Source organism: Stegodyphus dumicola, chromosome 2, assembly GCF_044657685.1.
Source record: "Stegodyphus dumicola isolate Sdum_Otavi_A_Nest chromosome 2, ASM4465768v1".
Lineage (NCBI taxonomy): Eukaryota > Metazoa > Arthropoda > Arachnida > Araneae > Eresidae > Stegodyphus > Stegodyphus dumicola.
The window spans coordinates 94239220-94259817 of record NC_140769.1 but is presented as its reverse complement, the minus strand read 5'-3'; the positions used below and the strand labels follow the sequence as shown (position 1 = coordinate 94259817).

Below are 20598 nucleotides of genomic sequence, written 5' to 3'. Positions count from 1 at the left end.
AAATCTAAATAATAATAGGGAAATCGCAGAACAAAGATTTCATCGACTTAGAAAACGATTTAAAAAAGATCCTAATCTATTTTACGAATACAGGAACGTATTAAGACAGCAGTTAAAACAAAATATTATCGAACCAGTTTCAGAAATTTCAAATGAAGAGGATGTCGTGTTTTACTTGCCACATAGGGAAGTTATACGCGAAGATCGAGCTACAAGTATTGTTTATGATGCATCATCGCATGCCCCAGGATCCATTTCTTTAAATGACTGTCTACATGTTGGGCCAAATTTATACCCTGAAATATTCGAAATATTGTCAAGATTTCGGTATAATCTAATAGCCTTCACCGCAGATATAAAACAAGCCTTTTTACAGATTCTCATACATGAAAAAGATCGAGACGCAACCAGGTTTCTGTTTTCCGATTTCCCTAATGATGAAACCATTTCTCCTGACACATATAGGTTCACTAGAGTTTTATTCGGAATAAATAGTAGTCCATTTCTATTAGCCGCTACCATTAAACATCATCTGAAAAAATATAATAAACTTTATCCTACAACGGTTAACTTTTTGAATGAGAACGCATATGTAGATGATGTGATTGGAAGCCAACCAACGATCAATGAAGCATTAACCACGAGTCTAGAATCGGTCCAAATATTTAAGGAAGCAAGCATGCAGCTTCACAAATGGCATAGTAACTCGAGACAATTACATGAATTGTGGGTAAAAAAGGGTATCGTTCCAGATGAAAATCCTGAAGATTTTAATAGAGAAAATTTCCTATTTAATGTCTTAGGTATGGCATGGGATAATTCAAAGGACTTACTGTATTTTGATGTTCGGAACTTATTGTCTTTCACATCTAAACCAATAGAAACAAAACGATTTCTTCTACAAGTGTTGGGTCGGATATTCGATCCGATTGGAATTTTAGGACCTTTCACTGTTAGAATAAAGTGCTTAATGCAGAAGATTTGGTTGTCACAAATAGATTGGGATGAACCGTTACCTAAAGATTTGTCCTCTGAATGGAGAAAGTGGTGTGAAGAGCTACCTCAAATGGCTGAATTCTCCATCTCTCGTTACCTTTTCATGCACTCGAACATTAATGTCGAAAATCTCGAACTACATTGCTTTTCAGGTGCAAGTGTCAAAGCCTATGGTACAGTCGCATATTTACGTTTCACGACAGAAAATAAAGAAATCAAAACGGCCTTGGTCTCTTCTAAAAATGGGGTAGCCCCACTAAAATCCCTTACTTTACCGAGGTTAGAATTAATGGGAGCATTGTTATCAGTTAAGTTAGTCAGCAATATTCTGAAAGCACTGAAATTGAAAATTCCGTGCTATTTTTGGACAGACTCAACAATTACTTATTTTTGGATCCAGAAACAACCTGAAGCCTTCAAACCCTTTGTCAGGAATCGTGTCGAAGAAATACAAAAATTGAGTTCACCTCAAGATTGGCATTATTGCCCAGGTGTCGACAACCCTGCAGATCTCGTACCTCCGGGAACGAAGATTTCCAAGTTAATAAATGAGACCATTTGGACGCAAGGTCCCCAATGGCTTCAACTCCCTCACGAACTTTGGCCAAGATTAGATATTAAAGAAACAAGAGATGAAAACAAATTAGAATACCAAAAGGGATCCGATGATATACATCAACTTGAATGTACAATCGAAAAAAGTGCAGATGATCTTTTCGACATATCAAAATATAGCAAATTAGAGAAGGTGTTAAGAGTCACTGCTTGCACAACACGTTTCATTAAAAAATTAAGAAAAACTAGCGACATTCAAGGAACTCTCACAGCTGAAGAGTTACAAAAGCAGAAAATTTCTGGATAAGATCAGAGCAAAAGAAGTTTTTTGCCGAAGAATATGAATCCCTCAAAGAAGGTAATTCGGTTGGAAAAAATTCTCCTTTGTATAATTTTCTTCCTTACATTGATGAAAAGGAAATCATGAGGTTGAGAGGAAGACTGGAATTTTCTGACTTCTCACTAGATAATAAACATCCAATAATCTTACCTAAAAATTCTCGACTAATGATTCTGATTGTATGCAAAGAACATGAGAAGATAATGCATGGAGGAATTGCTGCGACTTTAGCTAAAGTCAGATCACGCTTCTGGATTCCTAAAGGACGATAGTTAGTCAAAAAAGCATTAAAAGGTTGTATAATTTGCCAAACATATTTAGCTAAACCAGCAGACCAGATGACAGCACCCTTACCAAAGGATAGAATCCAAGAATCGCCTCCATTTGCAGTCTGTGGAATTGATTTCGCCGGACCAGTTTACGTAAAGAATTCTAAAGACATTCGAAAATCCTATATTGTTTTGTTCGTTTGTGCAGTAACCCGAGCTGTACACTTAGAACTTGTATCAGATATGTCAACAGAATCCTTTTTACTTGCATTTCGCAGATTTTTGAGCAGAGGAGGAAACTGCGTTATCATCTACTCTGACAACGCCAAGACCTTTAAGAGGACAAAGAAAGAACTTGAGAATTTTTCAAAAGTTTTAAAAGATGACAAATTCAAGAATTTCATTGCCAAAGAAAGAATCCATTGGAAATTTATAATCGAACGAGCCCCATGGTGGGGAGGGTTTTATGAGAGACTTGTTAGATCTGTTAAAGAATGTTTAAGAAAAATCGTAGGAAAAGCATTGTTGACTTTCGAAGAAATGTCTACACTACTTGTCGAAGTGGAGTCAGTTCTTAATTCACGACCTCTAAGTTACGTTTACAACGACAATGACGAGCCGCAACCGTTGACTGCAATGCATTTCTTAAACATTGGACAAACTGATTTGAAGTATCCTCTGACCTTTGCTAGAATCATCGGTAGCGAAACGACAAGAGAAACGCTGTTAAAAAGAAAGCGTTACCAAGAATTGCTGTTAAAACAGTTGTGGTGGAAATGGAAGCAACAATATTTATTAGATCTTAGAACTGCTCATTTCTTGAAGAATCCGCAACTTCAACCAGAACTAAAAGTAGGAGATGTTGTTTTAGTCGAAGGAGATAATAAAAACAAACTCTTATGAAAACTTGGTAGAATCATAAAAATTATTCCTGGACGTGATGGTAAAGTCCGATCATTCGAATTAAAAACTGGTAATGGGACTCTAAAACGTACTGTTCAACATCTATATCCTCTTGAACTTTAGATATTTTGAACTTTAACGATTTAGTTATGCTTTTTTCCTTTTTTGTCTATTAATGATTAAATTGAATATCGTTAGTTAAGTTTGTTCAGTTAAGTGGAAAAATTTAGTTCATTTATTAGTTATAACATTTATTATTTGATACATGAAGTGTATAACCTGTATTGGAATTGAAGTGTTTGACTAATTAGTATATTTTAATATTTTTATAGAATAGTGATTTATGTACTTGATTGTATGTATAACTGAGTTAGATGAACTCTTGTCAGAGTTCAGGTGGGGAGTGTGTTAAGGAATATTCTTTGATATCGCCAAGAGATGGCGTTAAGAGTCCATCTATTGGCTTACTTAACCTTTCCCCTTCTGAACACGTGACTTGAAAAAATATTCTTCTTCTTGAAGGTAGAATTTCGATGCACTACGCAATAGAATTCGATTTAGATTTTAGCTGGAACTATTCAGTTCTTGCCTTTTGAGCATTAAATATTCGATTCAGGCATTTTAGCCTACATTGTATATATGTAAATATTAAGTTTAATTAAAATTTATGGAAAACCCTCCAGGCCATGCATCTCATTTTCGGATTATGAGTAATTCGACTTTGATCTAGAACTTTCGCTACAGTATCTACCTGTCAAATCATATTCTGGTGTGCTCTGAACTTAACAATTTAAGCGAAAGTGCTAAAAGAAACGCAATAACAAGATTTTTCTGCATGGAAGAGAAATTGAAGACTACTTTATAAGCATTTATTGTTCTTTATTTTTTCTTCTGTTTAAAAGTAATATAATTTGCTTCGACATAAGAAGGCGAGCAGCTGTGAGTGAAAGATTCTTTCAGAAATGCATAGAATGCAATACTTCAGTTATGAGTGATGGATTGTAAAACTCGATCGAAATTTACCGGCTGATATAGGCAATAAATCTGAAATAAATCTGAAGAATGAATAAAAAAATCGTAAATCAATTAGCTATACGGAGCATTGTAGTTCAACATAAGAAACATGCACAGAGTAATCAACAGAAAACAGCAGCATGAACGTAAAAAGCACACAATATTCAGAGCCTGTTCATTTGTGAGAGAGAGAAGTGGAAATCATTTTGATGGTTTTGTGGTTACGGTGATATATAATGTCGCCATTTTTGTAGAGCAGCTTATGGTTTTGCAATGGAAGTACTGTTAATCATTCATTTTCCAAAGAATATGTAGCACTGGTAAAATGATGCTTACTCTACATTTTGATTGCAAAATACTAGTAAAATACCTCCCACACTGTGCAGTAATGAGCAAGACTGTAAAGCACTCCAAAGTTTCCGAAAAGTCAATGCAGACGGAAAAATAAAATAAAATATGATATATGTTAATGCAGAGTCCCGTTCCTGCCATCTAATACCGTCTAAACTTTCCAAATCCGTAATATGATACCCTGCTGTATCCTGTGTATGAAGGACTATATATTCGTCTGCGTGTGTCACTTATTTAGTTTTCTATACAACAGCAAAACTTTACAGATGATTTTGAAGTTCGAATAGTAGTGTGAATTAGTCAGTCAGCTCTCATCACGTTCACTTGTTATAAGAAGATATGCTTGTTAATAAAGCCCATGTGATTATTCAGATGTATTACCTCTTCGTTGCTGTTTTCATTTGAAAGAACCAAATATATATTCAGTATTGTTGACCGGAAAAAGATCAAGATTCAAAATTAAAAATATGGGTTCTATTAAATGCTTAAGAGTTTTGAATGATTATAAAGTCGAACTAATGGTAAAATATGTGACCCCGTACGTGTTTTTTATTTATTTCCCGAAATGCTATTTAAAATATAAGTAAATACTAGCTCATAATGAAAAGCCAAAACTGTTTGAATGCGCTTCATGCTCAAGATTGGAAATTGGGAATCAGTTTAGATCTTTTCCTATTAAGCAATTAATTATTCTTAAAATGGTTCATTCGAATTACAGATTATTTTAAGTCAGCGTTATATATATGACACCCAAACTTATTGACGTTAAATATTTCCCATTGATTGCATTCAGAATTTCATTTAAACTTTATGCGTTAATTTATTGCGCAATGACATCATGTTTCGTCTGTAAAATGAAGAAATGTATACAGTCCAATAATATGTTTCAAAAATGGGGAAAAATGAACTACATGAAAGATAATTTTCATTTTTACAATAAAAGTAATGATTTTTTTTCTTAAAATTAATTACAGACTATACTCAAATAACACATTCTATAAAGATAACAACAACATAGAAAATTTAAAAACGACATTTATTTTCATCTTAAATTAAGCTAATGTAACTGAGAAAAATTGTATTATTGCTTAATTTAAGCAATCAAAAATAGTTTCTTTGATTTTACAATCATGCCAGTGTATTTGTTTAGTAAATCAAAGCCGTTGTGATGAATTCTGATGCGGGCATTTTCATGAAGGACTAGGAAAAGTCAGCACTTTGTTCTCATAATAATTTAGCTTAGTTAGTTTCTTGAATATCATACATAACATGTCCCAAAGGAATTCCAGTACTTCGATAAAAGTTATCAGAGTCAGACCCATAAAAAATCCTAAATTTCCTCCTACGTTAGCCACAAGAGTTTCCCACTGAAACATATATACATATGCTATAAATAACACTTTGAAAACTTACGGAGAGGGAAGGAAGAAATGTGTATACTTACGCTATAAGAAGCAATTTCGCTGTCTTTGCCAACTTGAAAAGTACTGTAATATACTTTCAGACCAACTAACGAATTTCTGTACAAAAAAAAGTTATCTGCATGACTACTTAAAATGCTTCGCCAAATAAGATTTTAATTAAATGTAAATGAAAGACTCAAATAGTACAATTAGTTGACATAAATAACCCTTAATAAAGGAAATGAGTTATTTTAGACTATAAAATATTAAAAATATTTTAGTTTAGTTCAAATAATATATACTATTTCTTTATTTATTTTGAAATTAAAAGTTCATCAGAAGTTAAATGTCGGCAATTCATAAAAAGGATAAATACAGCATGAGCCATAAATTTTTGCACTTTTGACACTAAATAAAAAATACGTAATCTTATTGAACTTTTATTTAACATCAGAAAGAGGCATATCTGAGAACTTATTTTTTTAAAAAATAATACCGTTATAGTGGTATTTACCTTCATGTACTCGGCAGTCTTGCAAATGAGTGTAAAGATTTTGAGAAGCACACTGACATATGACGCTTGGAATCGAAGCTGTTTCATCGTGAATATTTTGTTTAAATAGGATTATCGTTTTCAGTTTATTTTTGTATACAGTCAAAAGTCTTTAATCCGGACTCGTCGGGACTTCGGCGATTCCGGATTATCGATTTTTTCGGATTACAGATCATCAATGTAAATCTGGTAAGATGGCATGCAGAAATTATAAAATTAAAAATATGAAACCATAATTTATGAAATAAAGAGCAATTATATTTATCAGAGTCAAAATATTTATCAGAGTAAAGAGTAACCCTTTACTCTGATAAAAGTATATTTATCAGAGTAAAGGGTATCAAAATTTACAAAATAAATAAATAAATAAATAAATAAATAAAAGCTTAATATTTATTTGTTTACTTTTCTTTCAACGCTCGCATGCGTAAAGCATACATTACGCATAGTCGAAATTAGAAAATTGCAACCAGAAAACTACGTATTTTATGTGTATTCGTGATATTTATAATGACGAGGAAATTGATTTAAATCATATCGGAGTACATCGAGATGAAATACTACATTTAGTAAGGAATTATAAGCCGAATAAAATAAAAACATCTGCTCTGAAGATAAGGATAGTGCTGAGAGATCAACTTCCAGTTCATTGCGCGCCGCAACGTCCCCCTTCCGCAGAGCAGCGTGAAATCGATAAATAGATTTCGGAATGGTTAGAGAATTAAAGGATATGCCTTTATCCATTTTTTGCAGCAATTCCACTTTTTGTTTGATGGACACGGAAACATGCTTTCCCTTTGGCAGCTCCAGAATCGGAAATTCTTTTTGACATAATCGAAAATTCAAGCTTACTTTTATAAAATTGGTCTAACAATCTGAAAAAAATAATAAGCCGGATCCAATTAGAAGATTAAGGAACAACGCAATTTGCAACATTAACTGAAATAGATAATTAGATAATTTTAGCTTAGCTTATACCATCCGTTATACATTAAACGCGCATGCGTAAACGTATTATGCGCATGCGCAGAAAGTTTGTAGCTTTTAGATCCGGATTATAGATCATTCCGGATTATGGACGTCCGGATTAAAGACTTTTGACTGTACACGACTCCTGTAAAAAAGAACGTAAGATCAAAACTGTTTGGAGGCCGTTTGGGATATCATACCTAAGAGAAATCAATTAATTGGAGAACACTTTTTTAACCAGAGAAAAACTTTTGAGAACATTTTGGACATGTAGTACCATCCTGCTACATTCAACTTCTCTTGTCACAGCCTTCAGATTCTTACGATTCTTGTGCCTAAAGTCTTGGTCGTTTCTTACGAACTGTATAAACAGCTTCCAGATTATCTTCGCTTCACCGACAGGGTAACTTTCCTGCTTGCTTAACATTTGTGACAGAATCAGTTTTTCTAATATCCTGATCCATGATTTAATTACCTTAACACTAAAGCAATGACTAATGTCGAGTAAATAACATTGTAACCGATAGCAGTGCACCGTAGAGGCATATGACAATTGTTACTTTTGCAAAGGTGTTTTACACAAAAAGCACGCTGTTGATCTCTGAAGTTTTCCATGGTTACTGAAATTGACTTACGTAACCTAGCTACCGCCTTTCTCAAATGGATTTAAAAAACAAAATTTTCATTTTCGAATATTTATGGTCTTTGTGAGGTAATGCCAGATCTCTCTAGAGTAGATTTGCAGTTGTCATATAGATTTTCCCATCAGATCTTTCTATATTGCGTGATCATCAGTATGAAAAGCACTTAACCTATTTGTCATTCTGCTTCTGCCATACGTTACAAAATCGGGCGTAGCAATAATAATGAAATTTCTACTTTTAAACTACCGGTTTGGAGCAGAATGTTCTCGAACGCAGAGCAAACACTATATAAACCCTACCTGGACGCGGAGTAGCAGTCAATTAACAGTCAGTGAGTGAGTGTCTCCTAGTCTAGCAGCGAGATTTCTATCAAGTTGATCGCGAGTTAGTGCCTCGTCGAGATTTATTTTGAGTGTATTGAGCTCCAAGAACGACCGATCCGAGTTGGGAGTTGTACTCTAGTGCTTGTCGTCGAATGCATCGCGAGTTGTAGCGCGGACAGTCTCGAGAGTACGTAGTTCCGAGAACGACTTAACTGAGTTCAGAGATGTACTCTGGTGCTTTGCCGTGAAAATGTCTCCACCGTTATAGCCCGATAGCCTGAAGAATGCGCTGCTGATTGTTTCAGCGTGTTTGTTGTAGTTTCTCGACGACTATAAGCGTGTTTTTGGAGCTGTCCTGAGTAATAATGGCTAATAAATTGTGTTTTCATTCTCTATCAAGTGTTGTCGTCAATCACTCCAAATCGCCCGAACTCGTACAGAAAAGAATGCAACAATACTTTGCCTTGTATCATATTCATTTGTAGAGACATTAGGATTTTTTGGAAGCAGGCAGTATGAAAAATATGCAAAGCCTTCGCCGGGAATCGAACCACGAACCTCTGAAATACGTGCCCAGCGTGCAGACCATCACACCACGAAGGCACGCCAAGACGGCCTTATATATTAATAAAACTAATATTGAGCTATACATTTTACATAATTTTTACGGAGACAGATGAAAATTATTTCTAAGGAATAGTTAGGAACTGAGAAAGAATAGCAACATTATGTGGCAGTTGTTCTGAAAATCCTCTAATTCTTCTTGACATGCTTCACTAAACTTCGTCAGAATGATTACTGCAGTATACCTTACATCATATTCGTTAATATTGTTGCCTGCGTACGGGTTCGTTATGAAATGAATGCACAAGTCCGATGAAAAATGAACAAAAATTTATTATTATCACAACAAAAATGCTTAAATTTTCTCAAATTATCATGCAGTATTACAATATCTCACAGTAGTTTTCTTTTAACTACTCAAATATCCAATAGAACGTAATTCAAAACAGCTAAAGAACGCTAATCCGCGAATTCGCTACAATCAACAGGAGCAGTTTTCTAAACAACAACAAACTAAGCAACTACTCACAAACTGAGATGTTTTCCTCCTTTTATAAGATTTTAAAAATCACGCGCTAGAATTTTCCAGTACTTTCTCGAAATCAAAAAGAGATATTTATTTATTTAACGCACGCGCTCTTGTATTTTTAATTTTTCCGGCTTAGCTTTCTTTTAATATTCGTCACGCGCTGCACTGCGCGAGAAATAAAACCATTTAATTTATAATTGAACTAACATTAGCTTTTTAAATACCAAATTCGTAACACTGCCCCCTTCCCAAGGACTGCACGTCCCGGGCAGTACAATCCCTGGACAGGAAGCTAAACTTACAACTGTGGCATAAATGCAACTGAGGCATAAACATTACATTACAATATCAAACAATATGAACAATAAATGCAATAACTAACTTAAACAAATCAAATGCTATCAAATACTAAATACAAAACAAATACTAAATACAAATCAAATACTAAATACAAATCAAATACTAAATGCAAATCAAATACTAAATACAAATCAAATCAAATACACATTTATAAACAAAAAGGACCATGGTCTGATACTATTTACAATTATTTACATTACGTACTATGGCCATAGTAATAAGCTAACCTGTCGTAAGAGTTCGAAGACTCACGGAGACGTCATTCAGTCTGTTCCGCACTGTACATGGACCATCCGAAGGTGACTGTAGTTTAGGACTGAGTCCTTTTCGTTGAATCGGGTTCCACAACCTCACCTTGTCTCCTTTGTTGGATCTATGTCCAGTAGCTCTCGTGTTGTATCTGGTCTTCACTTTCTCCGTCGCCAAGTTCACTCGCTTTCGTGCGAAACGGGGCATCACTTCAAAACGGGCCTGGACATCTTCGATGTGTTCCTCAGGCGATGAAGGCGCATCCGTACGGCGATCAAACAGGCGGTCACAAGGCAGACGAAGGTCTCGACCGAAGAGCTTCTGAGATGGAGAATAGCTGGTAGTCTTGCGTTTCTTTTCGACCCTAGCATGATTTCGGCGGCTTCCCGAGCTGGGTCTTTCGGACAAGGCGTCGGCATTTCCAAGTGAGGATCTCTTCTGAGGATGGATAGTCATGTCACCAGATGCTGAAAGCAGTTTGTTGTTTTTGAAGTCTAAGGAAAAATTGTATTTCCTTAAAAAGTCCAATCCGAGTATGCATGGATCTGTGATATCCGCCACATAAGCCGTGTGATGGTAGGCGGCACTTCCAAACGTGATGTTTACGTTTAACTTCCCAGTTATGTCGATCTTATCACCAGACGCAGTCTGAAGGGTAACACAGGATGGCGTCCAAATAAGTTTATCTTTAAACTGTTCAGCTAAGTCTTTCCTAATGATGGTAACATTAGCTCCTGTGTCAATGATCATATCGCAAGGAACTCCATCGATATTCCCATTAATGGACATTCCGTTACTGTTGCCACTCACTGTATAAATTTTAAGCGCTTTAAAACAAGGTTTTTCATTATCTGGCAACCTCCGTTCCTCGATATGGTCACTGATTTGTTTACTGCGTCGTTGCTGGGAAATGGTCTTATTTTCCGTACCTCAGGATGTTTTGCAGTTTCTTCGTATGTGGCCTTCAACTCCGCAGTTCCAGCACTTTAGAACTAGTTTCTTTTCACTTCTGTTCCGTCTCAAGCCACTGACTTGTCTGGTAAAATCATCTGCTTTATATTCCGTACCCTGGGGCGTTCTGCAATTCCGTCTTAAGTGACCTTCACTACCACATCTCCAACACCTTGGAGCCACTTTCTTCTCGCTCCTACTTCGTATCAAAGCTTCGACTTGTCTGGCTAAATCATCTAAACGAGCCATCAGTTGATCCACTGGCTCATGGACTCGCACAGCTCTAACTGGGTAGCGATCCCTAAGAGTTGCTTCCTGGGCTGCCTCGAACTTCATGGCGTACAACAGAGTGCTTTTCAAGTCTTTTACATCCGCCATTCGCAGTGCTTTCTGTATTTCAGGGTCCCGGATGCCGTCGATGAAATATTGCAGGGACAGGATTTCCCTTGTTTCTATCGGGCACTCCGAAAAGGCGTGATGTGACAGCCTTTCAACATCCGTGGCGAGCTCCTGAAGCGTTTCGGTGAGCTTCTGTTGACGAGATTTTAATTGGAGCCTGCTGTAGTCTTTTAAACATTTCTCGCCGAAGCGCAGCTCCAAAGCGCCGGATAGAGCTTCGAAATCTAGCCTTTGATTTTCGGGAAGCGTCTGCAGGATATCCGCTGCGTCTGCTCTCAGAGAAGCGGCGAGATGACAGGCCTTAGCTTGGGAATCCCATCCATTCGCATCCGCAACGATAGAAAATTGTGTCCTATACACCTGCCAGGAGGTCTTCCCATCATATGTAGATAGTTTCAGAACGGAACGAGCAGGCATCGATAAAAATTTGAAACCTTCAGAATTGTTTCCTACCGTCGCTATGCACTTCTTTAGGCTGTGAACTTCTTTGGCGACGGCAGCAGAAACCCTATCATCAATTTGTTGTTCGACGGCAGAAACTCTTTCTTCAATTTGTTGTTGGAAGGCCGAAACTCTTCCTTCGACTCGTTGCTCCACAGCCGACACTCTATCTTCTATTTCATCTTTGACAGAAGAAACCTTTTCTTCAATTTGCCCGACTTTATTTTCGTCAGCTCCTATTCTGTCTTCCATAGCCTCAAATTTACTTTCTATTACGCAGGTTATTTCTCTTTTCATTTCGACTTGACCTGCTTCAATCTTTTCTTGTACAGCTTTTATGACTTCTTTAAGAGTTACTTGACCAGCTTCCAACTTTTCGTGAACGGCTTCCATTTCCTTTTTAACGGATCTCATCTCTCCTTTAACGGAATCTTGGCCTAATTTCATATCTTCCTTAACGGATTCCTGGCCCAATTTCATTTCTTCCTTAACGGAGTTGACGGCCCCTTCCATCTTTTCTTGGAAAGCAGCAAATGCAGTCATCATTTGCCTCATTTGTTCTTCCATCGCTCTTGTTATTGGCATTCAAATCCCACTTCTGACACCAAAAATTGTTGCGTGCGTACGGGTTCGTTATGAAATGAATGCACAAGTCCGATGAAAAATGAACAAAAATTTATTACTATCACAACAAAAATGCTTAAATTTTCTCAAATTATCATGCAGTATTACAATATCTCACAGTAGTTATCTTTTAACTACTCAAATATCCAATAGAACGTAATTCAAAACAGCTAAAGAACGCTAATCCGCGAATTCGCTACAATCAACAGGAGCAGTTTTCTAAACAACAACAAACTAAGCAACTACTCACAAACTGAGATGTTTTCCTCCTTCTATAAGATTTTAAAAATCACGCGCTAGAATTTTCCAGTACTTTCTCGAAATCAAAAAGAGATATTTATTTATTTAACGCACGCGCTCTTGTATTTTTAATTTTTTCGGCTTAGCTTTCTTTTAATATTCGTCACGCGCGGCACTGCGCGAGAAATAAAACCATTTAATTTATAATTGAACTAACATTAGCTTTTTAAATACCAAATTCGTAACAATATTAATAAAATCAACATTCAGCTATACATTTCAAATGCATGTATTACAAAAATTCTACGAAGGCAGGTTAAACTGATTGAAAGGAATAATGCTATGGAAAGTAGCAATATTTTAAAATAATTATATTGATTAAAAAATCTCATCCATTCTTGTGTCGTAATGCAAATTGAGCATCCCGCACGGCACTCGACATGTTTCAAGTAAATTTAATTAAAATGATTGCTGTTTTTTTCTTTGTATCACATTCAGTAATATTAATAAAGGCACGTTTTCCAGATATACTTCCAGTTATATTTTTTATTGCTTTATAACATTATGATTTCAACTTTTAAACATCTGGTTATAAAAAAAACTTTAATATCATAGCATTACTTTTCAGATTGTGTCACGCACATCGAAACCCAATGCAATATGAATAGAAAATTTATCTTTTTCATTGGTGAGATAAAGCTTGTAACGTGCTGTCGGTTTTAAGTTTGTAAGATATGTTTTACGTTTCACCCATTTTCTTATGATCTAGAGCTGTACTGTCACTTCTTTTCGTAAGCTCTCACCATAATATAATTGAGTTACAAGTATTTAAGATAGAGTTTTTGAAAATTTAGAATAAAAACTTTTGACAGGGAATATACTGTCCATAGTACTTCACTCTCGCTCAAGTCTGCGAACTAATTTATCGGGTATGAGCCATTTGCTAGCCGAAATCAGTTGCTCACTTATTAATTTTCGCCAAAGCTTGTTAAGCTATTCGCACTGTAGTCTGTAGCATCTCCTTGTTTTAAATTTCCTCTTCTTTTTTCACTGCACTCCAGCTGAGGGCATTTAATTTGTGACTGATATATTTGTTTGGTTTTAAATAAAAAATGTTGTTTAAACGTCCTCAAGACTCAGCTGTTGTTTACATAAACGGGCAATAACTCGCCTGGCAGTCTTACGAGAGTTTAATAATTCAGACGGAAACGCTTTCGAATAACTTCTTTTATCGATTATAGATAACTGAATTCTATAACTGGTGAAAAAATAGCTCATTAACAAATTATTTATAAAAATTTCACTAACAATTCTTTTGTTTTGTCGAATAATTTATTTAATATATTTTAAGTAAGTCCTTTAAATCTTAATCAATATAGCAAACTGATCTATGAATCTAGTCTCGGATAGATATAGTATTTAGACTTTCGATAATATACTTACGAAATAAATAAGCACGTCCAGAGATTTGTCCAGAATTGAAATCAAGTAGCTATATGCATCACATTATAGAGTTTGATTTGTTTTAGCAAAAACTACTTTCAAAATTATCGTTTGGTCTGACGTTAACGGAAAGGACTTCAAAAGGTTGAAATACTTTTTTAATTAAATTATAACTTTGACATAAAATCTCGTCTTGTGCTTAACAAACAATCACCACTTGTGGCTATGAGACGTAAAGCAAAAATCAAATTCCATTTAACCTTAAACTAGTCGTCAAAGACTACTCAATTTAATTTAAAACTAAGCTGTCTCATTACTTGTCACCGTCGTATCAGTTCAGTGTTGGCAGCAATAACGCAAACCCGAATAATTAATATTGTTGCGTTTTTTTACTTCTGACACCAGTTGTTACGTTATTTTCTTTCTTTCACGTTCGTACGGGGTTCGTGTGGATTTGGAGTGAATAACGACGACACTTGATGAAGTATCGAAACACACTTTGTTGGCCAGTATTGTCAGGACAGCTCCAAAACACGTTTTTACAGTCGTCCATGAACTACTATAAACACGCTGATACGATCAGCGACACAGCCTCCCGGTTATCAGGCTATCACAGTGGAGACAGCTTCACGGCAAAGCACTAGAGTGCAGCTCCTGACTCTGCTTGGTCGTTCTCGGAACTCTTATTACGAAGCGATTAACGATACAAATGCGTAGTTCGAAAGGTGAGTATAACTTGACGATTTCTGTTTGAACGCTATTTTTGTTTCGACGAGTTTGCATCAGTCTAATTTTGATCTTGATTTGGTATACAAAAATACATGACGATATCTTTCGTTTCTATTTAATGAAAGCACCAAAATATATCACAGCAATACAGAGACATTGCAACGGCGAACCTACAGTTACATAATGTAGACACACAGTGGAATTCTTTCAGCGCAACAGCGCCCTCTATACTATGAAAAGTTCCAACAACTCTACGTACTCTCGAAACTCTCCACGCTACAGCTCGCGATTACTCGACAACACACAGAGCACAGCTCCCGACTCTTCGGTTCAGTCGTTCTCGGAACTTAACACGCTCTCTCGACGATGCACTAATAGACTCCTTCGGTCAACTCGACCACCCACTCGACACTCGCTGCCCGGCTGTCAACTCGATCGACTCCGCAGGGATTGACTCGCTAGACGAGATACCAACTCGATACTATCTCGCACTCTCGAGGCACACACCGCGTACCAGCAGGGTTTATATAACTTGCGGCTTGTGTTCGAGAACATTCTTAGCTAAACTGGTAAGAATTCGTTCCAGAAGGTTCTCCATCCGTCCATGGCATATCGCCAATTTTGTCGCCAAATGGGCGATTTCTCTCCAAATGTGGCAACCCCGCCTTCCCTTTGCCATTTTATGGCAACCCTAAAACCGCTTTGCGGGGAAGCCATCCTACCGCGCCTGTACATTTCGTAACAATATCTTATCAGAGCTGATGAAATCTAATATTAACATGGCTTCGAGAGGCAGAAACGCGCTTCGTGTTGCAATCCGAAAACCCTCGACTTAAATACCTTTCAACTGATTCCTATTTCTATGGAGGAAACGGAGAAGTGATAGTAAAGGTTGAAACTATAAATAACTGCTTAATCATAATAATAACTCAACAACATAAAAAGAAAAAAAAAAAAAAATCAGAAAGTAACTGACTGAAAGTACTGGATTAAAGGGATTAAAAATTAAACATTTTGTCAAAATACGTCACAAACATAATAATATAGGAGATTCTTACCGATCTGAAGCATTAATCATCTTGATTTCTCCTTCATTACAATTGGAAAGCGTCCGTATAGATTTAACTGTTCGATAGAAATTTTCATTCAGTTTACTTGAAGACACTTTAGTACTGTATTTCAGTTCGCTGAAAGAGAGAGTTAATGCAATATTAAAAGATAATTAAAAAAAACCACCTTTCTGATCAAACAAGTAACAAACAAGTAACAATAAACAAAATGTTAAACAAGTAACAGACGAAATGACAGCGTCACGTGCAAAAGCAAGTAAAATGAACGTTTATATTATAAAAAGAATGCGTCGAAACGTTTTCTTTTTTCTCTATCTATATTGTCTTATCTTTATCTATTTTCAGACACATTGTGTAAAAATATTTGGGAATTGTAAAATTATTATAATAAGTTAAAGAAATCTCAAAACTGCTAACATTTTTGGCGATCCCCTGCTGCAGACACTATCTACAGTTTAAGAAACTCTGGTTTAAAATATTCCCATTACTGATAGCAACGTGAACTTAAAACACTTAGAATATTTAATTAATGCTAAATAAGCTATATAAATATTTGTGTAATGATAAATAATATAAAATATAGTATCTTTTATTAATCGACATAAGGGAAGATGTTTATGTCTACCATCTATAAAAGAAGCATAATAATCCCAAATTTTGATTTTAAAAACATCCTTAATAGAGACTTTCTAAAATTTTTGGAGCGTTATGATATGTCACGTTACAATATCAATTGCTTATCATTGACCTGATTTGCAAGTGTTGCACCGCAACAACATTGCACTGGCTAATATTGGAGACTAAGAATTCCTAGGTCATTGACGAATGGCCTTGAATGCTCCCCAGTGATTTGGGTTTGATGCTAATCGGTATGATCCAGTGATCTTCTGAATTTACTATCAGTAACTAAGTCTTTAATAACCGAAATTGAAGTCATCGTTAATAAATCCATAGGTCACTTACTAGTGATTAACGATGACTTTAATGTTAATACTATTAACTGAATAAAGTTATTACTATTTTAGATGTAAAATAATTTAATGTTATTACTACTGTGTAATTTAATGTTATTACTATTTTAGATGTTAGACTTTAATGTTATTCCGATAATTTAATCTGATTACTTTAATTAATTACTATTAATTGTTTTGACAGGTATTGGTTTCCTTCAACTTAATTTTATTTTAAAAAATTACTCAAACTTACTCCACAGCTCTAAACTGGTGATATACATGAGTTGACCTTTTGTGACTCTCATCCTGTAGGTTACTGATGACAAAAAGGCCTTGTTTCATTTTCATTTGGAAATCTACCTATATTTATTTATCTAAATCACTGCTTTACATCACTAGCTTTTGGGCTAAGTGACCTCAGATTGCAATATTCTTGAAAGGTATCGCATCTTTCGACGTAATTTTAATTTAAAGATCCATCTAAATTTATTGCGCCACAACATACCAATGACCTATGGGCTGATTAAAAGTGACCATCAACGCGTAGGTGACAGCCTTGACAGGCATCGGTGTACTTGGATTTAATTTAAATTAAAATATTTACGTAAATTTACTCTGCCACTCTACATGAGTCTAGGACTTTTCGCCGCCGCCACTTCACCGTAGAACTTTCGCCGTAGCCGTTTCGCCGTCGGGACGTTTCGCCGTCAAAAGATATTTTTCGTTACATGAATGTAATGTATCTTTCCGTATTATACTCGTATTAAATTTATTTAGTTTAATAATTCTGTTTACCTTTTGTATACTTAATAAAGATTGTTTGTAATGTATATAAGTATTTACAAGGGAGCTAAATTCCTGATAATAGAAGTTATATTATCGATTTTAAAATTATGTGGGTATAATATTTACATGATTCGCCAACATTTCTTGAAATTTTAATCGCCTAGTTCAGATAAATCACTCATACCAGCAGGAAATTCACAGTTTTATGAAATATGAATGTAAAATGGAATGACTTTGGAATTTTATCAACGCATTATTTTCTTAAAATTAATATGTCATGTATAACGGTGTATTTGTATAAAACTGTACACAAACCATTTTATATATTATTTTATATAAAATGTTAATTAAATTAAATTATTAAACTAATTATTAATTTAAATCAGCTTAATATAATACGGAAGATATAATATAGTTGTGTAAAGAAAAATATGTCTTGACGGAGAAACGTTCCGACGACGAAACGGTCCGAATGCGAAATGGCCACGGCGAATAGTCCTATTCACCTCTACATTGGTAAAGGACCTTGGTTGTCATTACATGATCCCCAGGCTTTAGGTCATCGCAGCTTTGACAAGTCTAGTATAGTGGGGTTTAATTGTATATAACATACCATCTACATTTTGGACACCACTCTACACCGGTGAGCTCTTTGTGACTATAACTGACTATCAAAATGTAGGTAACCGGTGACCAACTCTGTTGATGGTCATCTGTTTAAATTGCTTTAATACTGTACCTAAATAATTATTTTAAGCGTTTATAAATTTTTATATATTCTATGCTAATTTTTATTAACATCTGCAGCATCATTTACGTAAAAAATGTTGATAACTCCATATGACCTGAGCCTGGTGCAATTTCTTTAAAATAAATATCTACTGTATTTTGAACATTCCAAAATTTCCTGCGAGAGCTGTGAAATTTTCTCGTGCATATAAGACATCTTATCGTTCCAAGTAAAACTAAAATAAGAATTGTAGAGTTGTCAATTTGTGACTAGACTCAGGAAGTATGTCCCAGTCGTAGAAATTTTGAAATAGCATATATCAGATGAAACAAATTATAATTATGTCGCAGCTGCTATTATTAAATACACATTGCATTATTTTACGGAGACACTACAGCTCTAATATCTGCAAAAGTGTATACTTGCTAATATCATTGAAAACTGAAGACAAATAATTTACACTGATCAAAATAGTTTCCATAAAAAACTTAATATTCTTATCAAAGCATTCTCTGATCAAAATACTTTAATAATACGTTCTTTTTTTACTTGAACTTCAACTTCCGATGCTTGTGAAAGTATTTGCTTAAACGTTAAGTCAGCTCACATTGAATATTTTATCAAGTATATTTGCAGCTGCAAATAAATGAAAATATTAATATCTTCAACACGGACATACTATAATTTATGCCTGCTTTGGACTATGCTTTGATGCAAATGTGTGTACTTCAAGTTGTAGTATACCTCTGTGTGTATTTCATTTTTATTTATGTATGCAATTATTATATTTCAGTGTATGAAGTTTTATTGACAAGTTTTAAGAAACACAGTAGAATTGAGAGACAGCCTCTCGAAATTTGGCGCATTTGCAAAAGACTGGTGACGCTTAGATTTTTGGAGCTTAGAAATTTTAATTTATTAATAAATTAGAATTTCTAAGAGAATAGAAGACATAACAGAAGACCAAAAATCCCTTACTTTAGGCTGCATCCTACTTGCGAATACGTTGTAGAGTCTCTCTCTCATTCTGAAAATTCATAGGATTTCACTTAGATTTTTTGAGAAATATGGGTTTCTGCCCATATGTGAAGAACAATAAGTTATCTATCTCTCTCAAAAATTCATGAACAATAAAATTTGCATGCAAAGAAGAAAACAAGGTACAATTGCGAAAGGAGTGCAAAGTAATGACCATGATATAAGCTTGATATGAACTCGTATGATTGCATAAACTTGCTGTGGAGCAGCAATACAAAATGGCAGCCTTATAAATTTGCTAAGAACTGCAAAGGGAAGGATGCCCCATGAAGGACTTTTTAAGAGACACTGGCTCATATCCACGTTACACACGAGAAAAACTACGAAAACGTCCATACAGAGCCCATTCCCTGGCACTAGAACCCTGGAACGAACCAGCTGCTTTTACCGTTCAGCCGCCGGTGGGCCATATTTTATGCTTAACTTGTAAAATAACTATAAAACAAATTATTTCATAAGAAAGCGTTAGAACTCAAGACTGGAAATCTGTCTTCGACTCTTCCTAAAGTCAGCCGTACTAGTTTTTCGTCTAAAGTATGCAGTTTGTAATGTTGCGCGCTTCCAACCTGCACGCAACAATAGTGGTGACTGCTATGAACTGGAAAGTCTTGAGAAGGGTTTAAATCCCTTTATATTCAACTTTAGAAATTACAGATGCGTGCTCTTGACGCTCACAAACTACGCCGACCTGGCGGTAAAATAAAAATAAGAAACTAAAAATGAAATAATAACAAGTGACTACCTACGAGGCTCTCTAAAATGTAACTAACCTAACCACGTTCTAAGATACCGCTGACAATTCAGCAAACTTCTGAATACTACGTTGAAAGATTTACTAACTATCTACTGAGGCAAGCACACAGGCCGAAACGCGTGGTTCTTCAATTTCTACCTAGCCACCTCCACGCTCGTGAAGTAAGAAAGCACACTTTCGAACTCGTTTCCCTTCTATTTAACTCAGATTACTTCCGCTGACAATTTTGAATACTTTGCGCGTTCTACTAAAATTTACATACTCCGGCATTGGCACTTCCAGGGGAAAGTAAGGCTTAACAGGAAAGATAGTTTAAACTTAAAATAAATGTTATTAAAATAAATATAAACCCTACAAGTTAAAAAACGTAATTAGAGATGTACTGCTAAAAGTTAATATTCATAAAATCTTTTGAAAA

At 35.3% G+C, this 20598-nt stretch overlaps 1 protein-coding gene across 1 annotated transcript in view; it reads right to left on the bottom strand.

Annotated features, from left to right (window-relative positions):
• Positions 1–5480: 5480 nt before the first annotated feature.
• The window catches only part of LOC118189184 (epithelial sodium channel subunit beta-like), a 35649-nt gene continuing 20531 nt past the window's right edge, over positions 5481–20598 (bottom strand). Inside the window, exons 7-9 of the mRNA XM_035359742.2 lie at positions 15908–16036; positions 5873–5948; positions 5481–5795 (exon numbers count right to left, since the gene is read on the bottom strand). Coding sequence (XP_035215633.1) covers positions 5619–5795; positions 5873–5948; positions 15908–16036 — 382 coding nt within the window. The 3' untranslated portion in view covers positions 5481–5618. The remainder of the gene's footprint in view (positions 5796–5872; positions 5949–15907; positions 16037–20598) is intronic.